This window comes from Meleagris gallopavo, chromosome 19 (assembly GCF_000146605.3).
Source record: "Meleagris gallopavo isolate NT-WF06-2002-E0010 breed Aviagen turkey brand Nicholas breeding stock chromosome 19, Turkey_5.1, whole genome shotgun sequence".
Lineage (NCBI taxonomy): Eukaryota > Metazoa > Chordata > Aves > Galliformes > Phasianidae > Meleagris > Meleagris gallopavo.
In genome coordinates, this window is record NC_015029.2 from 7,818,041 (window position 1) to 7,832,190 (window position 14,150).

The 14,150-nt window shown below is 47.0% G+C and overlaps 1 protein-coding gene across 1 annotated transcript in view; it reads left to right on the forward strand.

Annotated features, from left to right (window-relative positions):
• Positions 1-14,132, forward strand: part of LOC116217295 — a 17,330-nt gene extending 3,198 nt beyond the window's left edge. Inside the window, exons 3-7 of the mRNA XM_031556232.1 lie at positions 1,972-3,168; positions 3,537-3,628; positions 4,138-4,823; positions 5,152-5,251; positions 8,837-14,132. Of these exons, the coding sequence (XP_031412092.1) occupies positions 3,016-3,168; positions 3,537-3,628; positions 4,138-4,823; positions 5,152-5,251; positions 8,837-9,089 (1,284 nt within the window). The 5' untranslated portion in view covers positions 1,972-3,015 and the 3' untranslated portion in view covers positions 9,090-14,132. The remainder of the gene's footprint in view (positions 1-1,971; positions 3,169-3,536; positions 3,629-4,137; positions 4,824-5,151; positions 5,252-8,836) is intronic.
• Positions 14,133-14,150: the final 18 nt, after the last annotated feature.

Genomic DNA, 14,150 nt, shown 5'->3' on the forward strand with positions numbered 1-14,150 from the left:
TTTAATGGATTGTTTGAAAAATGGCTTGGTCTTCCTCTGAGAGTGGGTCATAATAAGGCCGTGCCACATGAAACATTCATCATTGTAACTGCCAGTGTCACGGTGCCTTTATTGGCTATTAGTTTCTGTCAGTGGAAGAGCTGAGGCAGAGCAACGGGAGATGAATGAGGGGTCGGAGGTCAGAGCCAAAGTACTCTGGAATTTGATGAATTATAAATTTGCTGTAGTTAACAAAAAATTAAGTCACAACAGCTATAAAATATTCATCCGTTCATAGGTAGGGAAAAAAAAAAAAGCTAACACTGGAGAATATTTAAATCAAAAGGTTTCCTTCTGGTAAGTGATTTCTTCAGCAAGTCAGACTGTTCTTAAACTTCGGTGTGAGTTTTTGTAAAACACTGCGTAGATAAGGAAGATCTCCGAGGAAGCAGACTGTGGTGCAGTGTAGGTTGTTAAGAGCAATGTGTGTTGGTAGAGCTACAGATGCATTTGTCTGTTGCATTTAGAGGAACTGGGCAACTGGATTGAGCTGTGCATGTACGGCTGTTTATGAGGGTGGATGGTGATAGGACAAGGGGAAATGGTTTTAAACTGAGACAGGAGAGGTTTAGGTTGGATGTTAGGAGGAAGTTTTTCACTCGGAGGGTGGTGAGGCACTGGAACAGGTTGCCCAAGGAGGCTGTGGATGCCCCATCCCTGCAGGCATTCAAAGCCAGGCTGGATGTGGCTCTGGGCAGCCTGGGCTGCTGGTTGGCGACCTGCACATAGCAGGGGGTTGGGACTGGATGAGCGTTGTGGTTCTTTTCAACCCAGGCCATTCTATGATTCTATGTCCCCGTTCTTTGCAGGGGAGTGGGACTGGGTGACCTTTAAAGATCCCTTCCAACTCTGAGGATTCTATGATTCTATGAACCATGATGATATAATAAATAAATGCCTCTTGCATTTTAACACTGTTGAACAAGAAAGTAAAGTAATACTGAGGTGTTTCTTTAAAAATGCAAGCTCTTTAAAAACTCCGAGCCCATCAGATTCTGTCAGTTCCCCCCATGCTTTGTGCTGTCAGAACTTCACAAACCTGCTGGGTAATCCCCCTAGGAGGCTCCATGCATTTGTAGGAAATGCCTCCAGCCCTGCAGAGGGGATGGCAAACATCATCCCTGTGCCTCGGGCTGCACTCCCAGGCTGCAGAACTGGGGTGAGCCTCAGTGGGAACCTGCTGTGCACACAGCACAGAGCCCAGCGCTGTCACTGCAGCCATGTGCCCACCTGGCAGCTGCAGGGAAGGACAGCCCTGCTAAGCAGTCAGCCTCCGAGAGTGCCTCCTGTCTGAGAAATGGCTCTCAGAGGTGCTCTGCTCTGACAGCTCGAGACATGGATGTGTGCGTCGAGGAAAGCAGACTCAGTCAATTGATTTTATGGCTCCTGCTGAGTACTGATCCGCAGCTTTGAACTGAGGCCGGTAACTGTTTCGGTGTAAAATCTTTCCTTTATAAAGAAACTTGAATATTTTAGCAGGGTAGAATTTAAGGGGGGAGGGAGCTTCCATGCAGATATCAAATAACTTTCCATTTAGTCACTTTCTGCTCGAGGAGCATTTGCAATAAATACATAATTACGGCAGTGCGAGTGTTGGCATGCTGTGAATGCAATCTGAAATTATGAAGTAAAACGGTGATAAATGTTGCCTATTATGTGACACCACCTATTAGGCAAGAATAATTTGTTTGTGCTGCTTGCTGCATCATTTATTTTTGCATTATATATACATGGTCCCTTGTCCCGTAACATTCATTGATTCTCCACACTGCATCCTGCTGATTCTCACCAGTTTAAAAGCAAATCTGTTTGCTCCAGTGATTTTGATGTAATTACAGAGAATCATATCCTTCCAGCTCTCAGCTCCCCAGAACCAAATTACCTGCAGCTACCAGCACAGAAGGATGCTCCCTAAGCTCATGTCTGTTTCAGGTTCAAAGCTCCCTGGTGCTTCTGCATGGAGGGAAGGACAGAAGTTAGCCTGGAAGCTGCTTGGTCCACCGCCTGCATTTCCAAAACTGAGAAGCAGAGCTGAAGAGCAGAGCACTGGAAATGCCTATGGTACAGTTGTCCTCTCTGCTACACTGCTTGCTTCTGGCACACAAACAAAAAATGTGGTTGGCCTTTTGTGGAATAAATGGTTTCAAGGTCGTTCTAAGTAAGTGTAAGAGGTTTAAGAGAGAGTTTCATTGCTCTTGTATGTTACATTCTGTACATACTCCAAGGACTACAATCTACATCATTTGTATAATTGGACACTGCCAAAATTAACAGATTTGTCTTCTCTCTGCAACACTGAGGATTTTACAGCAGCCCTCAGCCCCATGGTAGGAGGTGTGCTGTGAGATGCACAAAGATACAGGAGCTGTCTCACCACCAAAGGAATAACACCACTGCCCTTTCCAAATCTTCCACAGGGCCCAACACTGCAGTGTCAGCAATGGAGAACAGCTCCAGAGAAAATAGAAAAGAACCTGTGGGGAAAAGCCCTGAATTCCAAAGCAGTGCAGCTCCCCACCACGGCCCTGCTGGAAGGAGCAGCAGTGCACCAACCAAAGGTGCAAAGCAAATACTCAGGAGCCTCCATTTACAAAGCCAGTGCCACGATGTCCACAGGCAGAGCAGGCTCCTGGGAGATACCATGGAGGGAAAGGTTCTGCAGCAGCACCACCTGCTTTCACCTGGACCTCAGGACACGGCTCCCTCCGCCTTTAGTGCAGGAAAGAGAAGGGCTGCATTAATAACAGCTGGAGCCAAGACCAGCAGCTCTGGAAGCATCCACAGGGGGAAAAGCACATCTCCTCAGAAGTGGACCCCTGTGCAGAAAGGGTCTGAGAAAGAAAACCTGAAACAGCCTCCAAAGAGGAGGGTAAATCTTAGAAAACCTCACCCCTACAGCCGTGATGTTGTTCAGGAGTTTATGTGTCGGAAGAATGAAGAGAGAAAGAAAAAAAACTGGAAGAGAAAAAGTCTATAATGCAGGCGGTGGAAATGAGGAATAAGAGACTGCAAGAAGTATACAGGAAACAGAGAGAAGCTCTTGGAAAGAGAAAGTGCTCTGAGCAGACGTGCGAGCTCATCAGGGGAGCAGCTGCTGCCAAAGGAAGCCCTCAGCACACACTTGAGCAAGTAAGTCGTGGAGGAGGGGTGGGTTGAAAGCCCTTCAGTCTTGATCACTGCAGCACCTTGCAGGAGGTGAAGCACTTCGTGCACGTGATTTGAAGTGTTAGGGAGGTAAAATTTTATCTGGAAAAACAGAGCAATTAACTTTTAAATCTGGCAAGAGCTGTTGTGCTCATTAGCAAGGCTGGAACCCGTGACTTCGGGGTCAAAAGCCTGGAAATCTCTATTGCTGCAGCAAAAAAGAGCAGGTTCGTTGTTTGACTTGTGCGCTTTTCTGGTTAAATGAACCTATTATTAAGTGGAACAAAAGCCAACCACTGCTCTTGTGTTGCCTAGCTATCTAGTGCTTACAGGAATGGTCACTCTTGTTTCAGGAGCAAACCAGTGGTGAAACCCTCAAGCACAGTTTCGTGGCCTGGGTGGAAAAAGCATCCCATGCTGCAGTACATCGAGATCCCAGGGACAGGTACTCAGCACTGCCTGCACTCCAGAAAGCCTTCCCACCAAGCTCTGTGTACTTTCCATAGTGTTCTGCTGCAAACTATAAAACCAGAGCAATGGATGAGTCCCCTGTCGTATCCCACCTCACCCTCATTGCTCCAAGCCCAAAGTGGTTACAGAGCTCTGTGTGCTCAGCTTTATCAGCAGTGTTTGAGCAATGCACAGCTCACTTCTGCCATCCTGGAGTGCTTCTGGGCACCATGCTGGGGCTCTGAAGATTCAGGCAAACATTGCAGTCTGCTTTTATGATCCTACATTGCTATTCCTTGTCAGCCCCAGGCAGGACTCCAACTCGTCCCCTGTTCGTCAGCACTTTGTGCTCTGCTCTCAATCTGTCATTTGACAAATGTATCTATAGACAAATTTGTTTCTTTTTCTTTTTTGAAGCTTAGTGCAAAAAGCTGATGTTTCTATTTGGGTTTTTTGGGGGTTTTGATTTATTTTTTCTGACATTTCTCTTTTCTATTTAAACAGGAATCAGCTTCCAGAAACTGTTCAATCACTTACAAACAGAGAGGCATTACCTTCTGCAACACTACTGACATCTGAATCCTGGCTTCCCAGTCCTCTGGAATGTCAGGACTTGAGGGACTGCTCCCCCCCAGCTCTGGATACTCCTCCTCTGAGCTTTTCCCCTCCTCAGAAAGATACAAAACCACACTACAAGAACTCAAGTTCTGGCCTCTCTCCATATAGAAATAAATGGGAAAATAAATGGGACCGAGTGAAAGCCATACACAACCTATCCAAGGAGCTTGCAGAAAAGATTGAGATGGCAACTAAGAGGCTGAGTGCAGCAAGCAGTGGTAAAGATTCTGCTGGTAAAGTATCAGCAGAGATAACCTGGGACCTCTTCAATGAATCTTCCGTCCCTGAGCCAGAGGCATCCAAAGATGAGCAGGATGGGACAATGACTGTACAGATGCTGCTGGGAGCCCCAGGCCTTGATGAGTTACATGTGCCATCAGACAGGGAATGTCATGGACCAGGCAGGATTAGCCTTGTGGATAGCACTGAGGGAACAGCAGACCTGGACAGAGAGAAGAAAATAGCTTCTTTGTGTGGTGGGAGTGCTGTGAGCAAAGAGTGGCCATGGATCACCCACAGTATAAGGCAGAGACGTCCCAATGCTGGGGAGAGCTTGAGCGGCACGTTGGAAGGTAAATAATGTCAGTAAGATGAGACAGGGAGACTCTTGGTACCACAGCCCAGGGCTTTCGTAGCTGTGAATTTTCATGTATGGCCATCTTGTTATATTATCTGGTTTTGCCACTGATTTTGGGCACATCGCTTCACCTCCTGGTGCCTGGTTTTCCCAGCACTAAGAAAGGAACTGGAAGCCTAACTCATGTGCTTAGAAATCTGTGGATAAGAAAAGCTATATGGGAGTGCTCCACATAAACAGGCAGAGAATTGATGCCAAAGTGTAGACATTTCATTTCTACAAAGAGCATGTTTATTAAATGCTTTCATTTGTCTTTTTAAAAGGTTTTCCAGTGAATAAAGGCTCTGAAGTGGACATGAGCCTATTGCATGAAAAGCCAATAACCAGCCCAGCCTTTCCATCTCACGGATTCCTTGCTAGAAGGTAAACAAATTTGGATGTATTATTCTCTGCTAAATGCACCACGCACACTCACAGCTAAAATGAATAGCACCAATTCAGCCTGGAGCCAGACTGCTCCTTCCTCCTCGCCCAGAGAATTGCCAAGTAGGCAGATTTTGACACAAGATATACTGAAAGAGGGACCCACCTATTTTTAGAGGGCTGGAAGATTGATAGGAAAGTTTCAGTCTTTTTTTTTCCCCCTCCAAGAGATGGATCTCCCCTACAGAAGTTTTCCCCCAGATGCAGACTCCCAGCAGTGCAGCAGCATTGGGCACTCACTCCCATCAGATTTCACCTTGTGTGCTCACCTGGCTCTCTATGACACTGAAGGTGAAGCTGCAAGAAGTGCAGCAGCACAGGGCTTGGGGCTCCCAGCTCCTGGCAGCACAGACCAGGTTCTGCCAGCACTGCAGGATCTCCATGCAGCATTGTGCTCCTGCATTATTACAGCCTGTAAAGCTGGCTGAGCTCAACAGAGCCCCTGCCTTAACCAACTGGTACATCAGGAGAGGGGAACACCTCAGAAAGATCCCTGTGATGCTATAAAACGCCTCTGGAGAGCTGATGCAGAGGGTGATGCTTGAAGTAGGTTGAATACGTTCTGTCTGTTTTGTATTGTTGCAAAACATCAGAGCCATAGAGAGCACACAGAGTACACAGCACAGTTCTGCTCTGCGAATGTTTCCCAGTAATAACAAAGGATTTGTAACAGAAAGGTTTCTGAAAAGTAACACACAGATCTCACCTCCCTCCGCAGCCTGGTAAAAACCTCCCTATTTCACCATATGGCATTGACAGAATAATAAATTGATTATCTTTATGAGTACCTAGTTAAATCTCCACTGATCTCCTTCTTGCAGGGGATTAAAGAGTGATTTAATCAACTGAATACTATAAAGTCATTTATAGTAATTGTTTTCCCTCACTTTGCTCCAAAAGTGGGCGAAACAATCTGGTTGCAGCAGCTCCACAGACTGTGTGTATGTGCAGCTACACCTCCTCACAGGCGCTGGATTTCCTCAAACAGAGCTCAAGGCAGAGCACAGCAATTATGGGAAATGTGTTTCAAAGCAGGAAATTTGGAGGAAGGACTACATTAACTCGGGCTATTTATAGTCAGCCAACGTTAATTAAATGTTTAATGTAAATGGCAGTAGACAGAGAACGCTTTGCTGAGATGTATTAGGTATTTTTAGGTAGTAAAGTGCTGTGTGTGTGGCTGCTCCAGGTGGGATGTCTCTGGTTGCAGGGATGGGACCCATTAGCTCAGAGTGATCGCTACCCACGGGTCAGACCAAGCCCTGTCCTGCTGATAGAGAATGGCAGAGACCCAGCAGGGCCACGCAGCCCCTGCAGAGAGGTGTCCCTTGGAGAATAAATCCTCCAAACCCTCAGAGATTAAATATGACCTGGACAGGCATTACCCAAAAGGACATCTGTGCAGCAGACCAGCCGCTGCATCCCCATCTTCCCACTGGGAGGAGAGGAGGAGGTGCTGTGCTGGGGGGTGGCCCAGCTCTGCCCAGCACGTGGCTCCCTGCAGGTGGGACTGAGCCAACTGCAGCAGTCCATGGCTGGGTCTGAACCCCTGTGTATGACGACGTGAGGTTCTGGGGAGAGGAGCAATGGGACACCAGTAGGTGATTCACAGTGCTCCTCATTCAGCCGGTGTTTTCTTAACTGCTGGTAAATCCGTGTGTGTACATCACCAGTGTAGCCAAGGGCGAGGTTAGAAACGTGACAGTAACAGCAGTTGAGTTGGATCTGTGTTCTGAGCTGTGCTGCTAGCTGCCATATTGCTGTGTGCCTGCCGTTGGTTGGCATGCATATTCCCTTCAAGAGTTCATTTAAACAAAGCCACCTGCTCAAAACTGTTTGCCAGCCTCATTCACGAATACAAAACATCCAGCATTACAAAATCACCACTCCTGAACATGACCTTACCATAGCTGGTTACAACAGCACGGTTTTGTGTTTACATGTTTCATTAGAGCTGTGAAAACAGTGATTCATATTCATGCAAGCAGTCCCACAGGTGCATCTTTCCATAAGAAACGTTCCCATTTCATGCACGGCTGCTCTGCAGTCTGCAGAGGCGGCTGACGGAGATTTGTTGCTGATGCAAATGACTCACTGATGGGAATTCTCCAAACTGCCACGAAATGCTGATGCGATTTCATCCTTATTTGGATTCGGTTACCTGTAGGAGTGGCTCTCGTTTCTTTCCACGTCTCTTGGGAGCCAAAGAGATCATGGCACTTTTGCTGTACGTTCATTTATTGAAGTGCCCTGGGCAGCCTCATGGCCCAAGGCAGAGCAAGCAGGGGACAGGTGGAGGTGCTGCGTCCTGGGGCTGCCAGGTGCTGGCTCCTCCTGCATTGCTTTGGGTGGTGTTGATCCAAACAGCCTCACCTGGGAACTGGGGTGATTTATGGATGATTTGTGCCCTCTGCAGAGCTGGTTGTGTTTAGAGGAGAGGGACTGTTGGTTGGGCGGTGTCTTCTTGTACGAAGTGTTGACTCCCAGTGATGTTCAGAGCCCAGTAACAGCCTTCCCAAACGGGAGACATTTATCAACAGCCAAAGGAAAAAGTGGCATTGACTGAAAAGCTAACACAACAAAGAGGCAGAAACACTACTCAGCGTATTTGCCCAACCAATGCTAGAACTGCTTTGTAAGAAATCCCTTTTGCCTCTTTTCTTTCTCCCTCACCCTCTTCTGCTCCCAATGCTTGAAGACCACATCTAAGGCGTGCTAGCGGAGGCTGCGCTAATCGTTTCAGCTGTTTCTGGGTCATGACAAACAAAGAAAAGCTTATTAACAAGAAAAATGAAATGAGATTTCCCTAAGCTGATTGCTGATTAAAAAAAAAATAAAAAAAATTCCACAATCATTTTTTTCTGTATCAAAAAGAAAACATCTGTCATCATTTTGATGTGTCCCCCACCTGCATTTCAAGCTGGGGCTGGATCAATAAATGCCCATTTTCACACCTTCGTTCCTTCCTAATCTTTTTAGTTCAGCTCAGACAGTTATAGAAAAAAATGAAGTCAGGCAGTTAGCTGAGAGTGTGGTCAGGACAACTGTGCTGCAATATGGAAATACACTGACAGATCTCAGGTGGGCCATGGCCATGCTCAGCACAGTCCCAGGCACATTGGAACTGAGATCATTACGTTGAGTTTCTAGAGAGATTCTGGAAACATTTGCCAAGTTTCAGAGCTGGATTGTGCAACCAGGTGCCAACAATGGCATGTGATGTACAGTGCAACCCTAATAAATAAAGCTTAGGAACAGCAAAGTTGGTTTTGAAAAAGGCATCTCTTGCAGAGCAGTCCCAGAGCAGGCAATGAGTGTTCCTGGCTTTCCTGACAATACTGAGGTGCAAGAAGGGCCGTTGTGTACATGGGCAGCTGTGACTTTTCTGTGGGTCTTTTGTTTCTGTTTAACAAAATGGGGTAAATGAGAGCTTTGCTAAAATGAAATAAACCATTCTTGAGTTCAGCAGATGCTTATACCCGTGCCTGACCTCAAAAACTCTCAGTAACTGTTACCTCCACACAGCCTGCAGACAGACCCTGCAGCTCAGAGGTGTGGGGCCGTTCCAGCAGCGCAGGATCGAGGGGCAGCTGCCCAATGCCATCCCTGCACGGAGAGCCTGAGGACAGCAGGCAGCCACGCACTGCAGCCCTGCGGAGCTCGAGGCAGCACTGAGCAGCACTGCGGTAAGGGGATGCTTCCATGGGGTGGGTGTGTGGTTATTCTGTGCCCCCCCCCAGTCTGCTGCCTGTGCTACTGGGAGAGAATCAGCAGCTAGTATTACTCCCCTAATGTCACGTCCAGTTTCACTGATACACTCTGCTAGAGATGCAATAGGAGTGCTTTGTCTTCAGTGCTTCACTGTCTCGCACAGGTGAAATCAGCAGAATGTCACCTCCATGGTGTGGTGGCAGCCACAGACTGCCCTGATGGAACAAACCTCCCTCAGATCTGAGCCATCTCCATCCCCTTGCGGCTGCATCTGAAGGATGCTTTGCAATTCATGCCCCATAATTAATACATTGGATAGGCGTGGGGTGTTATCCGCCTTGTGCAGCACAGAGCACTTGCAGGGGGTGGCAAAGGATGCAGACTGAATGAGGATGCAGACTGAATGTGTGCTCGAGCGTGCTGCAAGCCAAGGGAAGGCCAAGGGAAGGGTGGGTGCAAAGTGCCACTTCTGCTCACACCAGATATTTGCATAGAAACAAGGGGAAGTTTGTTGCTGAAAGGGTTAAGCAGCAAACAGCAGCACGCAGGCCTGCTCTGGCTGGAGAGATCCCTGCTTGCTTGCAACAAACAGCAGCAGATGGTGCATTGTTTTAAGGGCTTTTCTGAGACAAAAGAACAAGATCAGATAACCTTTCCTCAAAGAGGGTACTTACAAAAAGCCTTTGCTCTTATTAAGGATTCTTCATTGTTTTCCCCACAACATTTTATAAGTAATATTGGATTTTGAGATTGGTGGGGAAGCCAGCATTGTTTGCTGCGCTTCTCTCCGGTCCCCGAGGACCACACGGGTTCCTCACAGGGTTGGACAGAAGTGCATTGTCCAAAGTGTTTACCATCAACGAAAGACATTGTATTTATTTACTATTAATATGGAAAGGCCCAGTTCTGGAAGCTATGGCAGACAGACAGCCCTCTGCCCGCTGCTGCCCCTGCACAATGGGAGCAGCTGCCTGCTGCCTGCGCCAGGAGACACCTCCACCTTCCCCGGGTGTCCATAGGAGCTGACAGTGAGCTCAGCCCGAGGTCTGACCGTGAGCCCACAGCCCCACGACGGCCGTGATGCTGCAGATGAGGCACAGAACTGTCATTCTGCAGACAATGTCCTCCTGAAATATGGGTCACCGGTGGATCTGTTCCCCACTCGTATCTGGAAAAGGGTATTCAGACGCAGGGCTGCATTGTCTGCTGTCATGCATCACACAGCAGTTGCTTCTGTTCTCTCTCACAGGACACAGAAGTTGCCGTGCACACGCAGCGTAATGATGTGTAATTACACAACCGAGGCAAAGTATAAATATTTACATGTAAAAGGCACAGGCATCACCTAGCTACTAATTGCTGTGCCAAAGAAATTACTTCTTCTCTGTTGTAAACACGTTCGGCAAAAGGACAACTAGCATTTTCAGATATAGTAGAATACATGAAACTGATGTTCACGAACTATTTGTAACTGTTCACTGCTTGAGTGGAGCCAGTGAGCCTGTCCTGAACTCTTGAATTTTGTTTTTGAGCACAACCAGTATGAAACCCCAACCTGTAAATGCCATCTGCACGTGGACTACGAGTGGGAAAGCCCACTTCAGCATGCCAGGCCCTCATTTCTTCCTGTTGTGTATCCAAGAGACAAGATGTAAGCTGAGAATTGCCATTAAACAAGTCTTCTCTGAGTGCTTCATCTTCCACATAGCTACTGATTGAGAGCTGTTGGCACTGGGAAACCAATGGAATGCTGCCCATCGTTCTTAAAATGCATAATCTTAACCTGGATCATAAAAGGTGTTTGTTCATCTCTACGATCTTTCCCCTTAGCTGCTGATCCACGTTCTGTCTCACATCACTAGAGGGAGCTGCCTTCTTGTTTGTGGGAGAGGGAGGCGTGATGAAGTTAATGCCATCAGCACAGGAGTGTAGCAGCGTGGATTCAGCCAATTGTCCTCTGATTGATGGCTCAGAGATAAGAGCTCTTCGTGTTCTGCCACAAAATGCACCGCTTCTTGTAGTTCCCAAAGCGTGGGTGAGCTCCACCTGTAAAGTCACCTGTAAAACGTTGCCACAAAGCATGTGGATATGTGTATTTCTTGCTCTGTGGGTCCAGTGTTGCTTTGCCACACAGACTGGGGCTGTGTTACCCATGCTGGACATGCAATAGGCTGAGCGAATATAATATAACAGATAAGACTTAGAAGGGACGTTTCACAGAAAGTCAGTGTCTGGTTAGGTCCAGGTTCAGGCCCATCTCTTGCTAGCCTGTGGCAAGAGCTGCTGACTTGCTCTGTATGTGAGATGTCACACACGGATGGGTCAATAGCAGGGTGATGTATGGCCATGTGCTGCAACATCTGGCTGGAAGCTGAACTCTGGCCAACCCCGTGCACCAGAGGATTTAGATATAAGCACGAAACGTGCAGAGGACAGGAGTGGCACTGGCCACATTAATCCCTTAGTCCAGCAAGCAGCTCCCCCTCAGTGACAAGTGGCATGCCAGATGTATTTATAGAAGAGAGGAGAAACTGCAGATGTGGAAATACAGATTCTCCAAGGAACTCAAGGATGCAGATGAGGGCATTGATTTTCCTGGGTAAAAAAGTGTAGCTCTCAAGATTAGAGTCTCTTACTTAGGGATTGCTCTTGGCTCAGGTCTTGCTAAAGGAAGGATGAACAGCTGTCCTACTTGGTGCTGCACATCTCAGTTGTGATCTGGAGTCTGCAGACCTTTGTATCTCTGCTCACCTGTCATCACTACAACTCAGTTCCTGCACACCAACAAAGTATTGAAACGCCTGGCTGGCATTTCACCCACCCCATGCCTGAAGAGTTCATCAAATAATAGGTCAGTGCAGTGATGATTGAGAGAGAAAGACTGCCTTGCCTTGGGTAGCAAGTGGTCTCTTAGTGCTGGGTCTGTGTCTCCATTACAGGAGACCTTTGTGGACCACTGTCACCCCACCTCCATAGACATCCAGGGAACGATGCAGTAAAAGTTGTGCTTCCATCTGAAGTAGCATGGAAGTAGTTTGGTAATAACTGTTTTGGACTGATTGCTGACACGGGCAGAAAGAGGAAAAGCTGTCCTTGAGTAGCGCAGCAGTAAGTGCTTCTGCCTAGCTTCAAGTGATTAGAAAAATGAGACTTTTAGCCCAGCTTTTTTAATTACATGTCACAGAGATTCTACAGGGCTTTGCTGAGATTCTGCAGGTGCAGCGGAAATTGATTTAATAAATAGCTTTTTTTTTTTTTTTAAAGACAGAGTGTGCGTACATCGAAGCTATCTGGATATGCAGTAAAATGCCATTCATCATAATGGAAGAGGACGTGAATTCTAGCCAGATGGTATTTTCTTTAACACAGGATGTTGTAACACAATGAATGCATCTGGCAACAGCCTCTGTTAGGAAAATGATGTCCAAGAGGAGTGAAAACATCTCAGAAAAAACTTTGTGTTCACTTTGAGATCAATTCTGGTGGTCAATCTCTGAATGGAACACCAGTAACATCATTCAGTCTGAGGCACAAATGGAGAATACTTCCCAGCTGTAAACAATGCCCTGATAGATTCCCATCGTTCACATGTTGGTATTGAAAGCTACTCAGACGAGTTAGCACCGATAGATCTGCTCCGTACCTTCCCTTTATTTATTTGGTTTGGTACGACATCACCTTATTTCTCTGCATTGAAGGGGCCACCCTCGTGTTGAGCTTTGTCTTTGGTAGCTGTGAGCATTGGATAGTCTGTGTCAGACCCCCAGAGTGGGAAGCGTGAGGTGAAACCGATAGTTGTTGAAGAACAAACCTTCTGCTAGCCGTGTGATTGCTGAACCATTCTGTATGATTTTGCCTTTTCAAACGACCACTCAGAACTGGGAGATGCACATAAGCAAAACTGAACCCTGCGTGTTGTGGGTTTATCCTGGGATGTGGGGCCATTTGGATTCAGGCAATCTGAACATGGATACAGATTATATCTGATGTTACCGAGTCAAACCTATTTCTATTTATGACCCACACTTCAATTCATTTATGACTCTGGTTGCTGTGACAGTGGCACAGCTCAGAGTAAACACTCAACCTGTTTGCATAAGCTTAGCAATTCATCTGAGAAGCCTAAGGCAGCCAAGAACATATCACTGGTAAACATTACATCACCTATACTGTAAAAGACAGACAAGAGAGTCACAATAAGGAAGTAGCAGGGAAACAGGCGCACCTGGAACAGAGTTGTTTTCCCCACATAGAAGCAAAGGCTTTTCTCCCCCGTGACAAAACAGAGACATCAAGGCTGCAGCCCTGCACAGGGAGAGGCTGCAGGATGGAAGGCACACGTGATGCTGTTAGGGCTCCCCCAGAGATCACCAGGTTGGGAAGCTTTTCTTCTTTTGTAACCAGTGGATCTGATTCCGTTCATGCAGTGAAGGAGCAGAGTGACAAAAACACACCTTCTGGACTTCAGACCAGAGAATAGTTAGGAACTCCTCAGTCCTGCTTCCTGGCACAACCCCCCCGAATCCAACCCCCTGCCCTCTCCCTACTGCTTGCAGGACTGTCTGCTAACAGATTTCTTGACAGGATGGAGGTAGAAACGATTTCCTTCTTAAATATATGCAGAGAAGCTGGTCTGGGAATAAAGGCAAATGTGAGATTTGGGAGTCTTCCAGTTATAGGTCCAGGAAGGATTCAAAAGGAAAACACAGGTACAAAAATGTACATATCACCCTCCCCCTTTCAGTAGTCCTGTTTATGTCCATGTGTTACAACTCAGGAATGTTTTGAGAAGCACAGCCATGCCTGAAATGCAGCAGAGCTGGGAGCCTTGGCACCCTGCTGAAAATATCCTGACTGCTCACAAGATGTTCTGTGCCCAGCTGTGACCCAGCAAGCCACCCCTCCTGGCAGAGCACCTGGCAAATCCCTGAATCTCCATAGACTTTGACAGCATAGGAATGCATTTTCAGGACAGCATCCCACTGGAATCCAAAGCAATCTCCTTCTGCTGCCTCCCTCTCCTAAATTCTGATACTTTCTTCTGCTGGCACCTATTAAATAGAGTATGGATTCTTTTTATTTTTGTCAATTAAATGTGGTGACTGTTAACATCTGCTTTGTAAGTTTC